Source organism: Mixophyes fleayi, chromosome 9 (assembly GCF_038048845.1).
Source record: "Mixophyes fleayi isolate aMixFle1 chromosome 9, aMixFle1.hap1, whole genome shotgun sequence".
In the NCBI taxonomy this organism is placed as follows: Eukaryota; Metazoa; Chordata; class Amphibia; order Anura; family Limnodynastidae; genus Mixophyes; species Mixophyes fleayi.
In genome coordinates, this window is record NC_134410.1 from 114,277,910 (window position 1) to 114,301,567 (window position 23,658).

The following is a 23,658-nucleotide window of genomic DNA, read 5'->3' on the forward strand; positions in this document are numbered from 1 at the left end:
TACCCCTAGGAGGTAAATGTATCAATATAAAGCTGCGAGTTTCCAGCGGGTTTGAAAAAAATGGAGATGTTGCCTATAGCAACAAATTAGATTTTAGCTATCATTTTGTAGACTGTACTAAATAAATGATAACTACAATCTGATTGGTTGCTATAGGCAACATCTCGACTTTTCAATCCTGCCAGAAACTTGCAGCTTAGAAAGGGATGGAGATTAAGCGCTCACCTCCTGGTGATTGCAGGAGCTGCAAACAGAGCCAGGGATCCCTCCCTAGTAATACAGTAACATGCAAAGATTATCTTTTGCGCTCACTGACTAAATAAAACAATGATTCTATTATAAAATGTATGTAGTTGGTTACTATTGGCCAATAGATGAGATGTGGGCGGAGTCTCAACGCGTTTCGTCTTACAAGACTTTCTCAAGTCTTGAGAAAGTCTTGTAAGACGAAACGCGTTGAGACTCCGCCCACATCTCATCTATTGGCCAATAGTAACCAACCGGAAGTGACCTCAGACGCGCAAGCCAGAACCGGAAGCGAGCGACACGCGTCCTGTGGACCTCTCACTCACCCTCACAGTAGTGGAACTGATCACCCACTGCTGTCTGGAGTATTTGGAACACTACTCTGCACGCTACACGCTGCAAGCCAGCAACAGGACCGCTACAAGAGACTGACTTTATCACTCCCAGTCACGCAATCGCAAGTATTGGCCCCACTAATTGTGGGTTATATATAAACCAATACCATCCTCTAATAGGTATATTATCTTCAATACACCCTCCGCTATTGGAATTGGACCTTATTTGAACACTACCATTACATCATATTGGCAGTACCCAATATACTATTGTTATTTGGAATTTCTGTTTTTAGCAACTCAGGAATATGTATTTTTGATTCTGTGACCTATCCATTGTTAATAGATTTCAGTGCTTATTTCATCCACCTTGGCTTATCCAGGGGAATACTTGTGTATGTATATATATTCATTATTTTAATCTGTTGTTATTATATGTTGTTTTTACCTTATAGTTTGATTACATAGGGACAATAAAATAAGTATTTATTGATTCATAATAGAGGTCATTATACATTTTATAATAGAAACTTGCAGCTTGATACATTTATTACCCCAGGAGGTCTCCCAATAATCCGGGAGTCTCCTGGACACTGGGACAATAGGCAACGATGTGCTATAGTATACACAGTGCAGTCCAAGCAGAGCTTGGTGCACTATAATATGCATAGTTACAAGTTCACTGAACATATTTACAAACATTTTGATAAATATTAACTTATAAAGATCAGGAAATAAGAACAGATTGTGAGAAGTGCATCATATGCAAAATAAAGAGACATTAAATGTTTGTTTTTTGTTAATCAGTAAACCACATTATGAAGGAATCTGAACATTTCACTTGGGTGTAGCAAAATGGCCGAATCTTCAAACCATCATCATTAGGGTGTAGCAAGATGGCCAAATCCTCAGCTTGACATCTTCATACATTGTGTGTGGGAATATTGACGGTGGACTCTTTCTGACCCTCGGCGGCTTCCGTTACACATGTGAGACCCGGTACTGCTGGTTCTATGAGCAGCCAATCACTGTCAGCCGAGGTCCTCCTCCAACCAATCCTAAACGAGGAGCACATGACATCTGTCGTTGCTACCAATACATCCGGGTATGTTACAAGGAGGAACCAGTCGGTGGGCTACAGGGTGAGCTTGCTGGAGTATAATAGGTAAGTGCCCCGCACCTATATTATACTGATGGTATATCAGGTTGCTTAAGGTAACCTTAGGCTCGCCAGTGGCTTTGGAACTACAAGTCCTAGTATACCAACTCCCCGCAGTTCCAGCATATTCCCCGCAGGGTATGCTGGGACTTGTAGTTCCACTGTAGCTGAAGATCCACAGGTTACCCACTTCTGATGTATCAATTGGAGTTTGGACACTCACAAGTTGACAGCCTATTACCATAGTAACCATAGAGCTACATGCCTGTAAAATGTGCAGGTCTATGCTGAAACACATGTGTGAGCCTCTTACTCAGTCACAGAGTTCTGCACAGCCTCCAATACACATTGTTTGTCTTAATTGTTAGTCTAATAAATGTTTTTTTTTTTTACAGCAGGCTTGGGTAACCTGGGGAACTACAAGCCCCAGCATTTCCTGCTATGCCTGATGTAATCTGAATCCTGTAGTATCTGTTGCCTTAATACACTGACTGTGTACTGCCTTCACTTCTGATTTTTAAAGGGATTTTCCACTTTAGGATAATCCCTTTTGAGAGCTCCTCAGTGAAGCGTTTCTAAGGGGGGTTCAACTCCTTTCACTCCATTGTTTTTTTTTTATAGCCGTCCCCAAACCATACTGGAGTAGCAAGCCACAGGATAGCATGAACAAAAAAATTTAGACGTGGGTGGTTAACGGGGAATGTCCCCTGGATAACAAGAAACGTAGAGGAACCTGTATTTCAAACTATAGCAAGTAAGGGGGGGGGGGAGGAAAGTGAGTGTTGGAGGATTGGATAAAGCAGTGAAAGAATGGGGAAGAGCAGGTGGGGGAAGGGTGCCTACATGTCACAGACCAAACTTTGCAAAATGAATGCAATGAATTATAGAGCAGGTAGGTCATCCACTCCATCCGATAGATGTGCCAGATTCTGTTTAGTACTGCCTGATATGAGAGAGAGGGGGGGGGGGGGGGGTGGACTTGCAGTCAGCAGCAATCTGAAATGTAGCTGTTGAAATAATGTGTTCTAAGCTTATTGTGATGGCGATTAGTTGAAGGGAATAAGGACACAAAGAAGTAATTAGGTGCAAAGGAAACTTCTATATAAGTGACTGATAACATAAGATTCTTAAAATTGCATGCCAAGCCTGTTGGTATTGACAGAAAGCCATTTTAGCATCATGACATAATAAAAATTTGCTAATCCACTGCCTAGACTCCAAAATCAATAGGGTTTTCAATACACTGAACATCTCCCTAGGCTGAGGACAAGGACTCTTAGGACAGAGAATGGGGTAAAGAAGGGAGGGAAAGCCAGGAGCAGAGGTAAGCAAGGTATGACAAAAAGCCCTTAATGGGTAGAACTTCAGTAGGACTAATCATTAATAAAAAATAAACGGTGTAAAAGAGGTTGTTCACCAATGTTGTACTGAACCCCATGGGCCTCATGGGATTATGAAAAATGAATGAAAGGGAAGGAGAAGGGGTCCAATTGTGACCTTGAGAATACTTGCATAGGAATAAGAATATGTTACAGTTGTTTGTGTAAAAAGGTCACCCAAAAGGCAGCAAAACGTGATGCCAGCCACATGTAAGCTACTAAGTAGGATATCATCATTATCAATTATTTCTATAGCGCCACCAATTCCGCAGTGCTGTACAGAGAACTCGCTCACATCAGTCCCTGCCCCATTGGAGCTTACAGTCGAATTCCCTAATATAGACACACACTCACAGACAGACAGGGAGAGCCTAGGGTCAATTTTGATAGCAGCCAATTAACCTACCAGTATGTTTTTGGAGTGTAGGAGAAAACCGGAGCACCCGGAGGAAACCCACGCAAACACAGGGAGAACATACAAACTCCACAAAGATAAGGTTATGCTCGGGAATCAAACTCGTGACCCCAGTGCTGTGAGGCAGAAGTGCTAACCACTGAGCCAATATATGAGATGCAATTGTTGTAATACTTAGACTATTTAGCCAATCAGACCGCTGAGAGATCATAAAAAAAACAAACAATAAAATCAATAAATGCAATCCATACTTAATATTCTCTTATAAACTATTAACCTAAACTGACCTATCAAAATAGAAATATGAGTCAGTTGGCTGAAAAATTGGTCAAACACTATACTATGTGAAGTGGATGATCAAGTTTAGGGAATAATGTGTGTGTGAACATTACCAATCTAAAGGAAGTCCTTTCCCATTAAGGGGAAGATGCTGTGTCTTGAGCGAAGTGGGTCAGAACTCAATATCTCCACATCAGTAGGAGTCCCTAATATTATTGAACATGCTCCAAGGTTTTAGTGACTAGTGGTCTTGTCTTGTAGAAGACTTGCAGCTGAAATGGGAAGCACTAGCGGTCATATGAATGTAACGGTTATCCACCTGCCCAGGAACCAAATTAAATGGTGCAATGCTGGCCGCTGGAACTGGAGCCTGTCCCTTTCAGCCTGTTTCCAGCTCTAGATGGAGGAGGGGGTTCTGACACGGTGCCATGTTTAAGAACCAATTGAAACCGCTTATTCCCAGCAGACTGAAGCTGCTGTTTTAAGTTAGTTAGCAGTTGGGAAGTGGTTAAAGAAACCTCCACCCAGAACGGTAACCCCCCTCTTCCCATACCAACTTGCAGATTGTGTTGCTCCAGTGTCCGGGATCCATGCCACTTTTGTGTTGGTCAATCCCTCTTCCCCCTCCTCGGCACATGATCAGCGATCAATTATTTTACCTTCTCTGGCTTGAAAATTGAACACTGATCAGTTCCAAAAGGTTTTATTTATGGTTGAAGATTTTCTTTATTTTTATGTACTCTTTATTTGTCAATATTGTAACTTATCTAATATAATCAGATGTCAGTACAAAGCAAACATTCATAAGTATGAACACAAGCAGGATTATTACTTAAAGAGAGCATGTTGGAATGTTTCAGGTCATCCCAACCTTTTTAATTGGAAACAAAAACATACATTCAGTGAGTACACTGTAAATACAATGGTCATGACCATTGTAAACTTACATAGGCATGTCAGTGCATCCTGGTAACTATTTATGCAGTACAATCATTTTAAATCTTGAATCTTTTCTAGATGACATAATAAGATGTGCTTTTAAAGAGACACATAACGAACATATTGTGCAGAATTTCAATCGGACAGCAGAGGTATTATATAACTTTACAGTGTCTTGTGCAAGTGCATTATTAAATGACTAATGACGGGTAATTTATGGATACTTCACTCTGCTACATCCAAAGATGTTGAATGAGGTTGTTGCCAGCATTGGGTAGGAAAGAGATGAGGCGTTGTTTGGGTCATGAAATAGATTAACACCATGTAGTTTCAGGGTTCCTCCATGAATCCCTGTTTAAGAAATCCTACATACTATATTTATTTATTTATTTAGTTTGTAAGTTATTATTGTTAGTTTTTTTGTTGTTGTTGTTTTGGATAATACTGATATATAATGCTTAAAAAAAAGTTTTTTATTACATGTCTGAACTTAATTGGCTATATAATCTAATTATTGCCAAGTCCTACATTTTATCTCATCATCATCTATTTATTTATATTGTGCCAATAATTCCGCAGCACTGTACTCATTCCCTGTAGTAGTCCTTGCCCCATTGGAGCTTACAATCTAAATCCGCTAACATACACACAGACAGACCGAGAGAGAGACTAAAGGCAATTTAATTGCAGCAAATTAACCTACTAGTGTGGTTATTGGAGTGTGGGAGGAAACCGGAGCACCCGGAGGAAACCCACGCAAGCTCCACACAGATAAGGCCATGGTCAGGAATCAAACTCATGACCACAGTGCTGAGAGGCAGAAGTGCTAACCACTGAGCCACCGTGCTGCCCACATAAGACAAATAACCCATAACACAAACCTGAATGCTCCAGACACAACTGTAAACGCTAATATAAAGTCACTTAATAGTACTTTGGGCCACCAAATGCTCATTGGGTCTACCAATGTCCGGAATTGGACAGGAGGGTAGCAATCTATTGATGGTGATAGAAATGCTGTCACATGCGTTGTTCCAGATCACATCATAAATTCTTGATTGGGATCAGGTGACTGAGAAGTCCATGAGATATGGACAACATCCGAGTTCTGCTCACCAAATCATTGGCATTGTCCTCCTGAGGCCACTCCTCCAATCAGGAAAGAGTTGCTGCAACATGGGATGGAGATGATCACTCAGTACTATTAAGTAACGATTAGCATTACCCGTGCTTTCTTAGGGAATGACTGCACTCAAACTATGCCAGGAAAATGTACAACATTATGGAACCACTGGAACCCTTCACTGTTGGGCACAAGCACTCAGGACTGGAGGGTTGTTTAGGTTTGTCTCGGTTGGACCTGTCAGGGCTGGTTTTTTTTTTTTTAAACTTGAGAAGGATTGGGTTAGCAGCCTGGCGTTTGTTACGCATTCGTGGTGGCTAGCTCCTCCCTGGAACCGGCCACCATACTGTAAGTACTGTGCCATGGATCAGCCCCTCCTCTCATTATCCCTCCTTCCCCCCCACTGGTATCAGCAGAGAGCTATCGCCCCTACATCACTCCCTGGACACACAAAGAAGTCTGCATTCCAAAATATTCATTGTTTGCTTAATGCATGCTCCACACCTGGTGAGATGTATACATACATACATATCTCCTTATATAACAAATCAAACAATGTCCGAGGGAAAACTTGTCCAAAGTTTGCAGATAATATCAAGCTGACTGTTGTTCTGCCAAGTCAAATGTTATGTTGATCCTGGGACAGTTTCACCTTTTGATGTAATCAACAACCAGCAAACCGAACATGATGTGTAAAAACATTTGATTTGTTCAGATATCATCATCATCAACATTTATTTATTTAGCGCCAGCAAATTCTGTCAGCGCTTTACTATTGAGAACAAACACCGCAATAAAGCAAGACTGGTTAATACAGACAGACAGAGTGGTAAGAGGGTCCTGCCTGCAAGCTTACAATCTATGGGACATTGGGAGTCTGATACATGAGATCTAGTTCCACACATTGCATATTGGTCCAGCCTGAAAGCAGAGTTAAAGGGTGCCTAGTGGGCCATATGATCCTGTCACACAGCAATGTTTGTCAGGGGCTCAAAGAGTTGTAGTCTTGTGTATAGGGTGGTAATAGGGTAACTTAGTGAGATTAAGAGGGTGGTAGAGGAATATTATAAGCTTGTCTGAAGAGGTGGGTTTTCAGAGAATGCTTGAAGGTTTGAAGACCAGAGGAAAGTCTTATTGTGTGAGGGAGGGAATTCCACAAAGTAGGTGCAGCCTGAAACCTGTACTGTAACCGGGAATGGGAGGATGTGATGAGAGTGGAAGAGAGACGCAGATCTTGTGCAGAGCGGAGATGTTGAGTTGGGAGATATTTTGAGACAAGTGAGGAGATGTATGTTTGTGCAATTTTTTTGACGGCCTTGTAGGTTTGTAGAAGTTTTTTTACATTGGATTCGGTAGAGACCGTCAGAGTGGCTCAGCAGAGGAAGAATGATTTTCCTTTTAAATTGATCTAGCTGCTACGTGCAAAATAGATTGTAGAGGTAGGAGTCTGATTTGTGGAAGACCAGTAAGGAGGGAATTGCAATAGTCAATGTGGGAGATAAGTGCATAAATTAAAGTTTTTTGCAGTGTTTTGTGTGAGATATGTGCGTATTCTGCAAATGTTTTTTAGATGTATGTAACATGATTTGGATCCAGAGAAATTAACACTCAAAGAGCAATTAGATAGGTAGGATGAGAACCAGGATAGGACAGTGTCTTGAAGACCTAGGGATTGTAGTGTTTGTAGCGAGAGTGGTCAACAGTGTCAAATGCAGCAGAGAGATCCAGGAGAATTAGAAGAGAGTAATGGCCTTTAGTTTTAGCAGTGATCAAATCATTGACAACCTTGGGCAATGCGGTCAACAAAAGCCTGTCTGAAGAGCATCCAATAAGTAACTATTTTTATTATGTAGGAGAAGTGAATTTTACAGATAAGCTGATTGCTTTGAATTTTTAATATCATTTCCTATTTGGACTTTCCTTCATCTAATATATAAATTAAATTAGATTGGGGAATTCAGCCCTGTCCAATGTTTAGTTTATTGGAGATTTATGTATGTCCTACTTTTTTTTTTTTTTATTTCCCTCCCCTCCTGGAGATGTGGAGGGGGGCGTGGGCGGTATGCGTATCGCCACTGGAACACAATGACGCGAATCGCGTCATGAAGGCCCTCCTCTCGCCAACTTCACTAAGTAGTGGGCAGGATGAATGAGAACGGACATTCTGGGAGAGTGAACAAGAATGTATTTATATTAGAGATGCTCTGTGTTCTGAAAATTGAGCCCACCCGAAATTAGGGAATCCGAGTAGGCTCGCGAGCCGGCTCAGTACTTTTGCGCGTCCTCGGATTTGAATCGAGGCAAAACGTCATTGTTGCGTTGTCGGATCTCGCAAGTGTTGGATTCCATAATTACCTCCCTCCCCAGGAGATCCAGCGCCATTGCTCACACAGAAACAGGGGTAACAGTGTTCTTGTCACTCTCCAGTGACATTGCTCAGTGCCATTACTCTCACAGAAACAGGAGGGGTAGCAGTGTTCTTGTCACTTTCCAGTGACATTGCTCAGTGCCATTGCTCACACAGAAACAGGAGGGGTAGCAGTGTTCTTGTCACTCTCCAGTGACATTGCTCAGTGCCATTACTCTCACAGAAACAGGAGGGATAGCAGTGTACTTGTCACTCTCCAGTGACATTGCTCAGTGCAATTGCTCATACAGAAACAGGAGGGGTAGCAGTGTTCTTGTCACCTGACAAAAATTGACTGGAAATGAATGTTATTGAGGTTAATAATGTAGGAACGAAAAAGAGCCAAATTATTTGATTTTTAGAAGAAAAAAAAAAAAAGTGATTTTAGAAAAAAAGTAGGGATCCAAAACCCGCAAGGGCGGTTTTGCCAAAACACAAAATTAATCCAGATCCAAAACCAAAACACGGGGGTCAGTGAACATCTCTAATTTGTGTGTTTTTGTGATGGAACTGACTTGACTGCTCACCAAATATAAAGATATGTTTTACAGTGGTGACATAATTCTCAAAATATAAGGATATATTTTAAAGGCATTTTTGTATAAATATCCATTGATTCTATCTATGCATATAGCCATGTATATTGTGCATTTAATTTCTACTTACCTGAAAACCGACGCCGCAGATCTTCGATGCACCAGCATGCTGACTGCAACTCATTCCGAATGGACTGCTCTCCGGCAGTACACTTTGACGTCATCGCGACCTCTGTGAATGTTAATTTAAAACGCCAATGTGGGGTGTACTGCCGGAGAGCTTTCTATTCAAAATGACTTGCTGTCAGCATTCTGGTGCCATCGCCGATCTGCTGCGTCGGTTTTCAAGTAAGTCTGTTTATATTGCAATCATTTTTTTGGGTAAATTCGAATTTTATTTGTAGGCCTCCTCATTGTCAGATTTTTGCTAATCGTTAAAGCGTACCCAACCCCTGTAGACGTACTTGTATCTGTTCTGTACTGTGTTTGCACAACTTTTATCCCTATATTCCAGTCTTAGAATAGAAACATTCCTCTATTAAAATAAAATTAGCACATCCAATTAAGTAATTAAGTATGGTTAATGTAAAGCATTAGTTTGTGTAATGTTTTGACTCCACCTATTGGTAACTCTATGTGTTCAAGTGGTGTGCATCTGGTATATTATATTGCACAATCTTCTGATGAAACCACAGAACAGCTATAGGTAATGGGCCTGATTCATTAAGGAAAGTTAAGCAAAAGTAGGTAAGGCAAAACCATGTTGCTTTGGAGGGGGGAGGTAAATTTAAAATGTGATGACAGATTTATATTTGGGGTAGGGCACGTCCTAGATTAACTTTAAATTTCAGTGTAGAAATAAACTGTCTAGTATTTGTGTGCTACATGAAAAAACAGTCAGTATTTTCCTTATGTGCAAACTAATAAACTAGTATACACCCCTTGCATTGCAATATGGTTTTGTCCAGAAAATTTGAGTAAGAAAACTTACTCAATTTTTTTTCTCAACTTTCCTTAATGAATCGGGCCCAATGTAACTTACACCCAAAATCAGGTCCTCTATAGCCCACAAACCATGCTGGGTTCTCTTACAAACCTTTCTGGCTGACACTTGGGAGGAAGTCCTGAAAACCTGCACTGTTTGAGCATACTTGCCAATTGTCCCTATTTTCCAGGGATCGTCCCAGACTTTGAAGGTTTGTCTCTTCAACTGTACGACACCATTTCTCTTATTCTGCTTCAATTCTTAGCACCTAGTCATATTCGTTTGGTTTTATAAGTTGAGACTTGGTTATAATGTCATTTTGTGCACTTCAAATTCTCCTCATTAATCAAGTACAATAAACGGGCCGTAATGTGAGTTCCAGTTCACCAAAGTCCGTCTACAGAGGACAATGTGCTTCGATGATCAGGCTCAGCAGCGACCTGTCATAGGGACTATCGTTGTGAACACTGTTTGTTTGGTGTTTGGAGGAATTGGGTCATTGTTGGAGTATTGCTTGTAAGCTGGGAGTCTGAGTGATCCAGCACCAACCCACAACCTGTAATCCTCTCTGAGCGTTGGTAGGTGGTTTATTAGTTCTATATAAGAACTAACTGTTCGTTCAGTTGAGCACTCCTCTATAGTACACAGGCCCAACCATTAGCTGTCTGCGTGTTTAATACACAGTCGTGTTATTGTTTTGTTCCTGATTATAAAGCTGGCGCTACATAAATAAATGTTAATAATACTGAACCTGCTGTGTACGGATGAGGGACCTGAGGCTGGCCACCCACTAAACATAATGACCAAAATACTTAAGTAAATGGGGGGGGGGGGGATTCAATTCCTGTGGGTCCTGAGGTAATAACTAACATGTATAAACACTGGCCTGGTCCAGTACTCTTATTGCACCTTAGTCATTTTCTTGTGGGTGGCTATTCACAGGGTCTACAGTTACGCTGATGCTTCATACGGAACCTGTAGCTAATGATGTTGGCCAGCGATGTGGCACGGGGACACCGCCCCGCAAACGTTGCTGGTAATTTAAGTAGAAATCTTTGCTCATTTTTCCTCGCACCTCTAGGGGGCGCAAGAAAAAAATTAGTGCTTTATGTCAAATCTCTGCCGCTAAGTGTCTGTGAAACGTCCATGAGACACTTCACAGCGAATTGAATTCTCCACTCTATGGGGGGAATTCAATTCCCCCCTAAGTACCGCCGTGTTAAATGTATTACCGTTATTACGTTAATGTTAACCCGGCTTTCTGCTCGCAGGTCAGGGAGCTGCGAGCAAAAAGCTGGTGTTAAAACTACCATAATAACGGTAAGTGTGCAGGCAGTAACGCGGCCAGTTGAATTCCCCCCCCCTATGTCCGTGGTTTATTTTGGGTGTATCTCCAGGGCTATTCCGTTATTGTATGATAAACAAGTGTTGGTGATGCAGCGTGATTGATGTCTGTTATATTTGTATTATAGCAACATGGCGCTCCTACAACAAAAAAACACAGAGGTGCTGTAACATAAAATATGGTTCTCTTACAATAATTTCTACTCCATGGCATGTCAGTGAATGTTAGTAGTGATCCCTTTTGGGATAATTTTTTCTATGTCAGTGAATGTGAAGAGAAACCAGTAGTAAAAATAAACTCTACAAAACCTATTTGTGTTTTTAACGTGCCCCCTACACATGGTTGTGGCAGCCATTTTTATAGGCCGAACCAGTGTTCTTGAAAATGCAGCCTTATATTCAGTAGGAAGCTGTGCGTTCAATGTTGATCCTCAGTGGAATGACTGCATCCTAGTAATTCAGTTGGTTGTCACCACTGGGTGTAGATGGCAGGTGGTGAAATGCGTTACTTAAGCAGCAGCCACTATTTGCATATCCTATTCCACTCCAGCTTTCAATATAAACCAGACGGATGGTATTTTGAATAAGTCATAGAGTGTCGCCCAGGGTTTTATTTGCAATGAAGTACAAAATGATAATATATTCCAAAGATAACCATAGCAATCGCAGATCGTAATGTCTGCGAGGCAGTAAGGACGGACATATCATTAAATAATTTGAGGTGAGAACCGATTCTATTTTTGTAGTATGTAGAATTCCATTGACTGCACTGAAATTTAGAAATGGCCATTTATGTCCATGGCATAGTATAATAAGACTGTTTAGGACTGAAGTCTGGAGTTCACGGCTGGAGAGGGCTTCAGATATTTCATTTATTTATACCCAAAAGTTCCAGTACAAAGTTACAATGTAGTAAGGCTGTGAAGGGGGGCTTGTTGTTTATGCCAATAGAATTGTGTGATGTAGTTGGGTTTTTATGCAAACCCCTTAACTATCCGTATAGTCATTGTTTGGAGGTGTCAATCTGACTATTAAATTTCTCCTGGGTGGAGAATATCTCACTAATTAACTGGGTCTTGGTAGTTCTTAAAGATGAGTGGTTTATTACATATGCTGTAATAACAAATATGTACTCCGAAGTGGTCTGGTGTTCATATTAAAGTTGTACAAGGTTTCTAATGGGAGATCGCCTCCACCATCTGTAACTTTTATACAGCTCTCTCCAGGGGCCTCACCCTACTCAAAATATTCACAAGTGAGCCTAAGCTCACGTTTCCCAGAGTGCTGTCACCTGGGCCGCAGATTTAGGAGCTGGGAGGTCGCTGTGTCCGGCTGAAAGGCCTGATACGCGCCAGTCGTTGTCGGCGCCACAAGTCCTGGGCTCTGCTCCTGTTTTCCCCCGCAACCTCCCCTGTCTGGTGTCACTGTTGGAGTCTGCCTGGCCACATCCCTTTTGTCTGCCCTGTCTCCTGCCGCACATCGGCTCCATGTGACCGAAGCACTGCCTGACACTCATGGAGCAGCACAGTGGCTCAGTGGTTAGCACTTCTGCCTCACAGCACTGGGGTCATGAGTTCAATTCCCGACCATGGCCTTACCTGTGTGGAGTTTGTATCTTCTCCCCGTGTTTGCCTGGGTTTCCTCCGGGTGCTCCGGTTTCCTCCCACGCTCCAAAAAACATACTGGTAGGTTAATTGGCTGCTATTAAATTGACCCTAGTCTCTCTGTCTCTGTGTGTGTGTGTATGTTAGGGAATTTAGACTGTAAGCTCCAATGGGGCAGGGACTGATGTGAGTGAGTTCTCTGTACAGCGCTGCGGCATTAGTGGCGCTTTATAAATAAATGGTGATGATGGAGCCGCTATCCGCCCGACTAAGTCCACTATCCCACACATGGATAAATCACTTGACAGACTAAATTTACACATCTCTTTTCCCAAAATTTGGGACCCCTGGTCTGCCTATCATGCTTCCTCGCTTCCTGGAACCTCCTGATCTGGCCTTACTCCCGCAGTCCTCCCACCCCCCCGTATAGTGGTACTGTGCTAATACTTTTGCCATGCACATACCTTGTGCTCTTCCTCTGTCACTCGGACACCTTGCTTGTATTGTTTGGTTGTATATCTGTTCTTCACCGATGTGACCTTGCCAGTCTCTTGGTCTAATTGTATGTCTTGTATAGTGTACTACATTTTACAACATGGCTTAAATAAAGTGATGTAAAAAAAAAAACACACGTGATTTAGATGCTTATTATGACCTTTTTTGTTTTTATTCTGCAGAGACAAGAAGTGGGAGACAGCCCAGTGTACCGGGGCAGGAGTTGTGCCTTTTAACTGCATTATGCGTTTAGCGGGTACGTTCACCACCCTTTACCGCGGGTTCCTGAGGATATTTCCTTTTTTGTTTTTATCGGCAAATTGGGGTGAATTTACCATAATTGGTAGCTGTGGAAAAAGAGCTCCACCAATATAACTATCTCCACCTACTGTGACCGTGTCTACTATATTAATAGTTCCATGGGCCTCTGTGTTGTCCATGAATGGCATTGGCGCCTTGGCAAGATTTTACTCTGCTATGCCTCTTTCTCCGCAGGTCCTGTACGTATTATTGTGGTTCTCCTCACAGTGGGCCTGACATGGATATTGGCTGGAATTATGATGGGATCCCAGAACGGCTTCCCGCGGGTACAGCAAATTCTGGGTGGTAAGTAAATCGTTGCAAACATCGCACTAGACTCCTTTTGAAACCTGCTGCGTATTATTAAACGTGAAAATATAGTTTTCTTTTCTCCTACAATTATTACCCAGCACCCCTCCCCTCTAGACATGTTAGACAGCAGTCTTAGCACTGTAGGTAAAGGAGCTGACCACCTGTGTCATGTCTTTATTGGTGATGTAGCAGATTTTATTTATTTTTGGCATGTTGTCTTAATTCTGCTCATTGTCCGCAGGTTCCGATGTGAGCGGTACAGCTGGTGAGTATCTGCATCAGGGTCTGCACAAAGCTCGGACACTCCACTACTACGTTCTACTAGCACTAACATTTATTCCTTTTTTTTTTTTTTTTCTCCCAAAACAAAATCCTAGTTCCTAACTAACTGACTTGAGCACTGATCCGTAAAGGAGTATTTAAGTGCTGTGCCTGCGATTGGGTCTGATCACATGCACAGCACTCTGGGTTTATGGATTCCCAATACCAGCACACCGCCTCTGTTGACACTGAGTCACTTGCTAATGTCCAACCGTGCCAGGGATGCCTTTCCACCGTTGTGGATAATAGCAGGCCGTACTATATGGAAGGAGGTGGTGCGCTGGCATTAAGGATCGCTGATGGATGAATAACCTTTTGTGGAAGTTTTATACAGGATGTGAGTTAAATTGGACAGTTGGTGACGCAAAGCGTAACCTAGGATGATAGATCTGCACGGTAACCCTTAGATGAAACGCAACTCGCAACCACTATGCAAGAAAGTGGACTCTGGAAATTAACTAAGGCTCAATTACCAAGAGCAAAAAAAAAAGTGCACCTATTTGTTCCACAAGCTCAATTCAAGGTGCATGATTGTCCACTTTCTGGCACCCCCCCCAAAAAATAAATAAATAAATAAATAAAGCTCCCTGCTCCCAATTTTTTGGTGCCACCTGACAATGCTTTACAAAAAATACATTTGTTTAGCGTCATTTTGATCTTAGATGAATCAAGAGTGATGGGCCATTGGAACTATCTTTTATTATGTGTCATTTTTAAGCATATGAACGTTTAAGTGCACCTAGAAACGCGCTGTACCGCACAAGTCCTACAGGAAGGGCCATTTAATGTATAAGCTGAGGCCCATCTCTGCCACCTTGTAGTCATTTTGTGGGGAGAAAAGACCTCTATCTCCTCCCACGTAATGCATTGAATACCAGTGTAATGACATCTTCTGCACACTCCATCTAATCTTGTCCCACAAACTGAAATCTCAGATGGGTGCAGAAGCAGGAACCCCTCTGAATACTTATGAGCCTAATACCTACTCTGCAAGGGAGATGCACCTATATTGGGCTGTAAACCTGTTGCGTTTCCTCAAAAGTCAAAACCAGCATTTACACAGCGTTTTTTCCACTTTTGTATATCGGCCTTACTAACCCACTCTCTTCCTCTTGGCTGACACTTTCCTTGTTTATTGGTCTGCGATTTCTTTTTAGCTGATTCTGTGTTTCATCCCCTTCATGATCTCTCTCCTCTCTCTTTCTCTTACCTCTCAGACCCACGTCCCAAGAGGTACAAGTGTGGCTTGCCACAGCCGTGTCCTGAGAAGCACTTCGCCTTCCGAGTGGTGAGCGGAGCAGCTAATGTCATTGGTCCCAAAATCTGCCTGGAAGATAAAATGTGAGTCTTAACTTGTGTGCCTGCAGGTACTAAGTGTCAGTACAGCACTACCGCCCGAGCTGGAAGATGAGAGGTTGGAGTAATAGGACCTTATGGGGGTTTATTTCCGAACATATGTGCAGAGTGCAGTAAATCGTAGCAGCCAATTTGCTTTGAAGTGGGCTGTGCAAGGTCAACTCAATAAATGTCTGTGCTACAGGATGGATCTATACTTTTATTTTGCGGGGGCGGGGGGAGGGCTTCTGTGCCCTACAACACTATGGGGTATATTTATTAAACTGCGGGTTTGAAAAAGTGGAGGTGTTGCCTATAGCAACCAATCAGGATCTAGCTGTCATTTTGTAGAATGTACTAAAATAAATATGCCTATAGCAACCAATCAGACTCTAGTCAACACCTCCACTTTTTCAAACCCGCAGTTTAGTAAATTTACACCTATGTGTTTAAAAAATTAATGTATTTTAGGGTGCAGGTTGGTCTGGTTTGTTCTTTGCTTATGCCTCCCCCCCCCCCCCCTCCTGGATCCACCCATGCTGTGTTGTGGGTAACTGCAAGTACTATGATGTATGTTACTAAATATCCTGTCTTTTATTAAGTTTTACTAAAGTCATTCTCCTCCCGGTATTAGTACATTTGGGGGGAGGGCCCCCTGGGCACATGATTTTCTCACACTTGCATATAGGCAGGACATCAGCAGATCCCCTTCAGTGCGGCTTGGGTCTCTGGGTGGCAGGAGAGATCCCATACAGCACCTAAGGCTTTCTATTGGCGTGCCGGGACCCTGCTAAATACAGCGAATGGTGGTGGGGTTCCTGGGGTTTTTATTTTCACCTTCTTGTTCAATTGTGTCTTCCAGTTATAGCTACATCCTCGTTCTCTCGTTCTAGGTTGATGAGCAGCATTCAGAACAATGTTGGCCGGGGACTGAATATTGCACTAGTTAATGGTTAGTCTCATGAAAGGTGTAATCCAGCAGAATTGTTTATCTTCTAATACAGCTATCTTACCTGGGTATGATTGGTAAAACTTAGAAAAGGCCACGTACAAGGGAACATTTATACCCCTAGCAGACCATTACTATTGATTATATAGCTCCAATCGTATTACACAGCGTTGTACAGAGAATATGCATTCATTCACATCAGTCCATTGCCCGTTGGAGTTTATAGTCTAATTCCCTACCGCTTACACCGGCCCACGCCAACCCCACACAAATAGGAAACATAATGAAAATTGTCAGCGCTTATCCTTTAAACTGTATATCTGTGTGTGTCTAGCAAAATGAAAACATGAGGTATTAGTTCATATTTTGATCAAAAGACTTAAGCCTGCATCCCACGTCAAGGGTACCTCATTATATGCAGGTCCTACACTGACCTATATGCTTTAAACACTATTAAGATGCAGTTAAAATCAGATGCACTCACCTCCCAGGTATAGGGGTTTACATCTAGCAAAGGCTGGCTTGTGAGCCACACCCAAATGTGCCTTAAATAGGCTTGATGGACAGCTGCTATGACAAAAAGGCAATATTTTGCAACAAAACCAGAGAAAAATAAGCCCGTGCTCGGTATATCCCACATTATATATGGTACCAGCTGCTTGGCAACAAGCCCGCGCTCGGTATATTCCATATTGTATGTGGCAGGCTTAAGTCTTTTGATCAAAATATGAACTAATACCTCATGTTTTCATTTTGCTAGACACACACAGATATGCAGTTTGAAGGATAAGCGCTGACAACTTTCTTTCTGTTTTGTATACATATATGGGCATTTATATTGCCACGCAGCTGGTACCACATACAATATGGGATATACCGAGCGCGGGCTTGTTGCCAAGCAGCTGGTACCATATATAATGTGGGATATACCGAGTGCGGGCTTATTTTTCTCTGGTTTTGTTCCACACAAATAGGAACCTGGCCGGAATCAAACCCATGACCCCAATCGTGCAACTGCATGGATTCCCAACGGGCACTCTGTGCCCAGGACCCAGCGGAAAATGTACATAACAAAACTAGAGGAGGAAGGGGGGAAATGAGTTTAGTAATAGACCTGAATATTGAAGTCTGGCCCAGTAAATTGTAGTTATGCCTCTGGCCATTTACCACTAAGTATAACCACAGATTTGTTAATGTTTTGCAATTCCAGGAGTGAACGGAGAACTTATTGAGGCCAAATACTTTGACATGTGGGATGGAGGTAAGTTGATATGTGTAGATGGCTCTGGTAATGTGTTTAAAGGAAGGTCCAGGCTTTGGAGGTTGAATAACACAAACTCCTCTTAAAGTGAACCTGCCACCTATACACAATGCAGACAGCTTTTTTTTTTTTTTTTTTTCTGTGCTCCATTTGAAACACTGCTCATGTGGAGTAGCCCTAACTGTGGGTTTGTGGGAAGTGACGACCGCTCCATTGTTCTGTTAAGGGGCAGTGATTCTATTGGAAAAATGAGGCTCCTCTATTTTTCAGTATGCTCCACCCCCCACCTGTAGCCATTGTTTGTCCTTGGCAGCATTAGAACATTCATATTTTATTTTTAATTGTCTGTACCTTGTATGTATGTGTGTATAGAGATATAGAGATATAGAGATATAGAGATATAGATATATATATATTTTTTTTATATATATATATATGTTTTTATATATAGTGTGTGTATTTAATTTTTCTACACACTATATGCTGTCTGTAATATAACATTGCTGCTTTACATCTAGATGTGTCTCAGCTGCTGAATTTCCTGCGCCCTATACATGAAGGGACCTTGGTGATGTTGGCTTCTTATGATGATCCAGCCACAAAGTGAGTAGACAATACAAATGTAACCTTTAAGCTACACATCTGTGTGTGTTGTGAAATATGACGGGACATATTGGGCAGGGGAGGAGGGGGGGGGGGGGGACGTCATTTCGGGCAGCTCCACCAAATGTGGAGAACTGGCAGGTGTGCTCCCTTGAAGACCGATCTGAGGAATCGGGGATTAGTTTTTTGAGTAGTCTTGGCCTGTAACACCAGCAATATAGAACCTTGTATACATTTTCTTTAATTTTAATGCACATGGAACTAGAGGAAGCATTCTCGCGAGTTTCTGATCAATCGTCGTTGTCCAGAACCTCTCCGACATCCCTCTCCCAGGCCAGTTCGCAGGGGTCACTCCGATCCGATGTAGAGGGAGAGAGTTGAGAGTATATCGTGGCTATGAGACCAGCAGTGGAGAACTGGCGTAGGCAGAGGGTGTCAAAGGCGGTGAATGGGCGGGCAGAGAGGCGGTGTTTAAATGAATTATGAAAGTTTCAGATTTGCAAATATTGGTAAAAGCATTGGATATTAGAAAATGGGGGGGAAGAGGTCTGCAGCAGTCGGATTGCTCAAGAATGTGATCACACGACAATGCCGTAGAGAGAACACAGATGACGTAGGGGAATACTAAGAAATTAAACTGCAGTCAAAGCAAGATGTCTGTTTGTTTTTTCTTCCATTTTCTTGTCAGTGACCCTTTTTTTTTTTTTTTGTTTTGTTTCTGCCTCTCTACAAGGATGACGGAGGATGCCAGGAAGATGTTCAGTGAACTGGGAAGCAGCTCATCGAAAGATGTGGCATTCAGAGATAGCTGGGTCTTTGTTGGAGCTAAGGGAGTCCAGGATAAATCTCCATTTGAACAGGTATAGATACTGGTGTTTGTACTTTTTGTGCACCATATAGAACTTCTACACAGAACCTTAACCTATATATGACTATACAAAATGGTGAGACACTATCTGTGGAAATTAGAGTACAATAGGAAAGAGGTCCCTGTCCTCACAGTATCATTGTTGGCTCCGTTATTTTTAGGGAAAGTCATTTATCATCATCATCACCATCATAATCACCATTTATTTATATAGCGCCACTGATTCCACAGCGCTGTACAGAGAACTCACTCACATCAGTCCCTGCCCCATTGGAGCTCACAGTCTAAATTCCCTAACACACACACATACAGAGAGAGAGAGAGATTAGGGTCAATTTTGATAGCAGCCAATTAACCTACCAGTATGTTTTTGGAGTGTGGGAGGAAACCGGAGCACCCGGAGGAAACCCACGCAAACACAGGGAGAACATACAAACTCCATACAGATAAGGCCATGGTCAGGAATTGAACTCATGGCCCCAGTGCTGTGAGGCAGAAGTGCTAACCACTATGCCACCATGCTGCCATTTATCAACACTGCAGTGAACAACAGATGGACTTCATAACATGCGATACTATGCATAGGTGTGTTGTAGCCTATAACTGCCAATCGGATACTAGCCTGCATTTGTCTAGTACGAATTAGAAAGTAAATGCTTGATTGACAAGTCAAAGTTCAGTTTTCATCCTACTTGTGTTGCATTAAAATACACCTTGGGCTAGAGTTACTAAGCTGCAGTTTTGAAAAAGTGGGGATGTTGCCTATAGCAACCAATCGGATTCTAGCTTTCATTTTGTAGAATGTACTAATAAAATGACAGCTAGAATCTGGTTGCTATAGCAACATCCCCACTTTTTCAAACCCGCAGCTTAATAAATCTAGCCCGTTGTCTTGTAAGAGACATCGGCTATGGGATCAGTAAGTAGACTTTTATGATGCTACAATAGCAAACCAGTGTATAATGCGACTTACCATCTCTCTACCTACCCACCTCTGTTCCAGACACAGAGGCAGCTGTTACTTGTAGCACTGTTATCACTGCATAACATGGATATTAATGACCTATCTGCCATTAGAATCCCTTTCACTAACCATTTTTATTTACAGGAGAACTTTGCTTTATCTTTCTGGCTTCCTTCTGTGTTTTTAAGCCATTAATAGCATCATCACTTATGTTACCTTGGCATAACACACCGGTTTACTGAGCTCTTTGCTCTGTGCAACTGTATCCAGAGATATACTTTTGCAATGTATATGGTAGCAGTGGAATGTAAAATCTCTGTCCGATGATGGACATGTGTGGCTAAAAAGCACAGAAAAATGCAATGTATAAGCTTAAAGTTGCAGGAGAAAGTTTACAAAGCCAATTAAGAAATTTGAAAGCCAGTCTGCACCCTCTAAAGCAGTGGATCCCAAAATGTCTCTGTTCAAGGCACACTTAGGCTCTCCGTAATTTTTTCAAAGCACCCCGTAGCCAAAATAAGAAGTCCCCAGCCTTGCTTACCACCAGACCTGTCCTCGGCACCCCAGGGAGCACAGTTCGGGAACCGCTGCTCTAGAGGGTTGGCAGCGCTCAATTTGGCAGCTGATACTGTCCAGCCAACAGGTGTTGCCCTCCTGTTGGTTGGAGAGCTATGTATTTTGAAGATTACAACTAGGGATGGAATCTTCAGTGTGTGTGTGTGTGTGTATATATATATATATATATATATATATATATATATATATTAAAAAAACAGAATTGAATTCTAGATTGTTGACATTGATGTCCCACTGCAGACTAACAGTGAATAATGTGATTGTGGATGAATTCCCCTTTACCACTCGGGAATTATCTATTTCTTGCATCGGAAATGTATGCACTAAAGCAGTGTTGGCTAACCTGTGAAACTACAAGCACACCCTTCCAGCAATAAGCTGCTATATAATGGCAAAGCATGCTGGGACTTGTAGTTTCACAACACCTGGGGGTAAATGTATCATACTTCGGTTTCTTCAACTCGCGGGAGTTCGGCGAGATGACAGCTAAAATTTAAAGTGGCGCTGCCTTGTAAAGGGAAACTTACCTTTACAAGGCAGCGACGCTTTAAATTTTAGTTGAAGAAACCGGAGTATGATACATTTACCCCCTGGAGTGTCACAGGTTAGCCAACACTGCACTAAAGCCACAATTCTCATTTTCTCTGTTGTTAGCGACTTGACACATGTAGTTCGCCATCACATAGTGCCGTGCTGATGGCTGCCTCTTTCTGTGCCCGTTCTTGGACTCTATTCTTATTGTCTTTACCGCAGCTAATGAAGAACAGTAAAAGCAGCAACAAGTACGAGGGATGGCCCGAGGCTGTGGAGTTGGAGGGCTGTGTTCCTCAGCGCACTCTAGAGGTTGAGTAAAAGGCAACGGTAGAAAAGACGTAAGCCAAGCAAGATCTCCAGTGCATCGGCAACAGAGTGTGCGTCAACCAGGTTGGGCCACGTTTTTGTCTTATTGGCCCTTCCCCGCTGATGCTATTTGCACCTTTTCCAGGCATTGATGCCGCTCCTGTGATCTTCTCCTCTGACACTACTGGATGGGTATTTCTGCTAGCGTTGCGCTGTTTTGTCCGAAACGCGACATAAAGAAACTAATTATGTCTACCAAATCGCCATGCGCTCTTGACAGATCTCCATCAGTCGCCTGTTGATCAACAAGGACTATTGGGGGAAAATTGTAATTTACACTCAGCCATTCACCCTACTTTCCTGGGCATGCCTCCTCTGTTCCAGTGGTACCAAGGTATCATAGGGATACAAACTCTACATAAACCCGTACATGTATTTCAGATATAAGGTAACTAAACCGTGCATGGATACAGCAAGCATTTGAACAGATTTACAGGAATATAGGGGGGAGGCTGCTAGAGTGTTCCTAAAATTGAAAGCGTGTTTGGCAGATTAATTCAAGATTGTTGTTTTCTTTGTGTCCAAATCAGACACTTTTATTTTTTTTTTTTCTTTAACTAAGTAAATGGAAAATAATATGTTTCCTGATTGGAAGATTCCTCTAGAATATTTCCCTAATTACCACTAATATTGCGACACCAGAAGTGATATCATGCCACTTCCTTCTTGGTGGTTACACTATGGTGCGATGGGTCAAAAATAGACTGGCATGTACTCTACCTTTTATAAATCCTGTTACCAGATATTTATTTATTTTAATATTATATTGGATGGAAGTGAAGTGATAGATGCTTTAACCACACACCTAAAAATAAAACCCGCTCTGTGCCCCACAATGTAGGGCGAGATGACGGAGGATTGTTATAGAGGGGTGTGATTCAGAGGGCGAGCCTTGTGCCTTTGTAAATAGTATCTCCAGTTGGAATGGTGTGTGCGTATTAACTGCACATGAGAATGTAAAGGATTAGTGACAGACAAAGCTGGCTGACATGCTTTCTTCAGGATTAACTTTTTAAAGAAGGATTTAACATAGGCGTGTTGCGTGTGCTTTACGATACATTAAACATTTTCTTACAAAGAGTGTTTTGACTTTGAAATAAAAAATGTCAACATCTCATTAAAGTATTTATTTTGCTTGTGTGTTTTTTTTTTTGTTTGTTTGTTTTTTTTAAATTTGGACAACATAAAATACTTGTTTTTAATAAAGTGTTTGTTGTGTCGGTTAGTTCTACACCTACACCTTAAAAAGAACCTGTCTTGGGTGTAACTACCGGGGTAGCAGCTGGTGTTCCCCAGTCTAGCTGACACTTGCGCTACTTCGGTTCCTGCCACCCCTGGCCGTGTCCATGGTTAGGGGGGAGGTTAACATGGCATGTGATTAATCCTGTTCTGAGGGGTAGGGTGTTGCTGGTTGCCTGTAGGTTCCCCCCCTCCTATATGGTTAGTGGGGAGGTTAACATGGCATGTGATTCCGTTCAGAGGGGTAGGGTGTAGCAAGTTGCCTGTAGGCCCCCCCCCCTCCTATATGGTTAGTGGGGAGGTTAACATGGCATGTGATTTCGTTCAGAGGGGTAGGGTGTTGCTGGTTGCCTGTAGGTCCCCTTTCCCCCTCCTATAATATCCAATTGCTCGAACTGTAAAGGTGATGCTGTGCTACCACTGACTTCACTAAGTAGGTATAAGCATTTGACAAATGATACTCCGGGAGGGTATGTTTATACTAGCCACTAGGATCTGGTTAGGTGGAAACTAGGAGAAGACATTGAACATAAGGACAATAGTGAGGGCTTTTGAAATTGTGATCACAGCCTGCTGACTGATTTAAAGTTGCGAAGACCACACATAATTACAGTGTAACATACAGCGATCAGCCACAACATTAAAACCACTGACAAGTGAAGTCAATAACATTGATTATCCCGGTACAATGGGACCTGTCAAGGGGTGGGATATATTAAGCAGCAAGTGCGCAGTCACGTCTTGAAGTTGATGTAAGGTAAAATGGGCAAGGGTAAGGATCTGA

The 23,658-nt window shown here is 42.2% G+C and overlaps 2 protein-coding genes across 3 annotated transcripts in view; both read left to right on the top strand.

Annotated features, from left to right (window-relative positions):
* Positions 1–23,658, top strand: part of PHYHD1 (phytanoyl-CoA dioxygenase domain containing 1) — a 276,211-nt gene that overhangs the window by 52,344 nt on the left and 200,209 nt on the right. The window lies entirely within an intron of this gene.
* Positions 1,636–22,760, top strand: FAM3A (FAM3 metabolism regulating signaling molecule A). 2 transcript variants are annotated; one of them, XM_075185022.1, is made up of 10 exons: positions 1,636–1,746; positions 13,429–13,502; positions 13,742–13,852; positions 14,100–14,123; positions 15,397–15,520; positions 16,408–16,466; positions 17,674–17,724; positions 18,243–18,327; positions 19,061–19,187; positions 21,489–22,760. In XM_075185022.1, the coding sequence occupies exons 1-10, from the start codon at positions 1,655–1,657 to the stop codon at positions 21,585–21,587; spliced, it is 846 nt and encodes a 281-aa protein (XP_075041123.1). In that variant the 5' UTR covers positions 1,636–1,654; the 3' UTR covers positions 21,588–22,760. The 2 variants fall into 2 exon arrangements, with proteins under 2 accessions (XP_075041123.1, XP_075041124.1); XM_075185023.1 differs by lacking the exon at positions 14,100–14,123.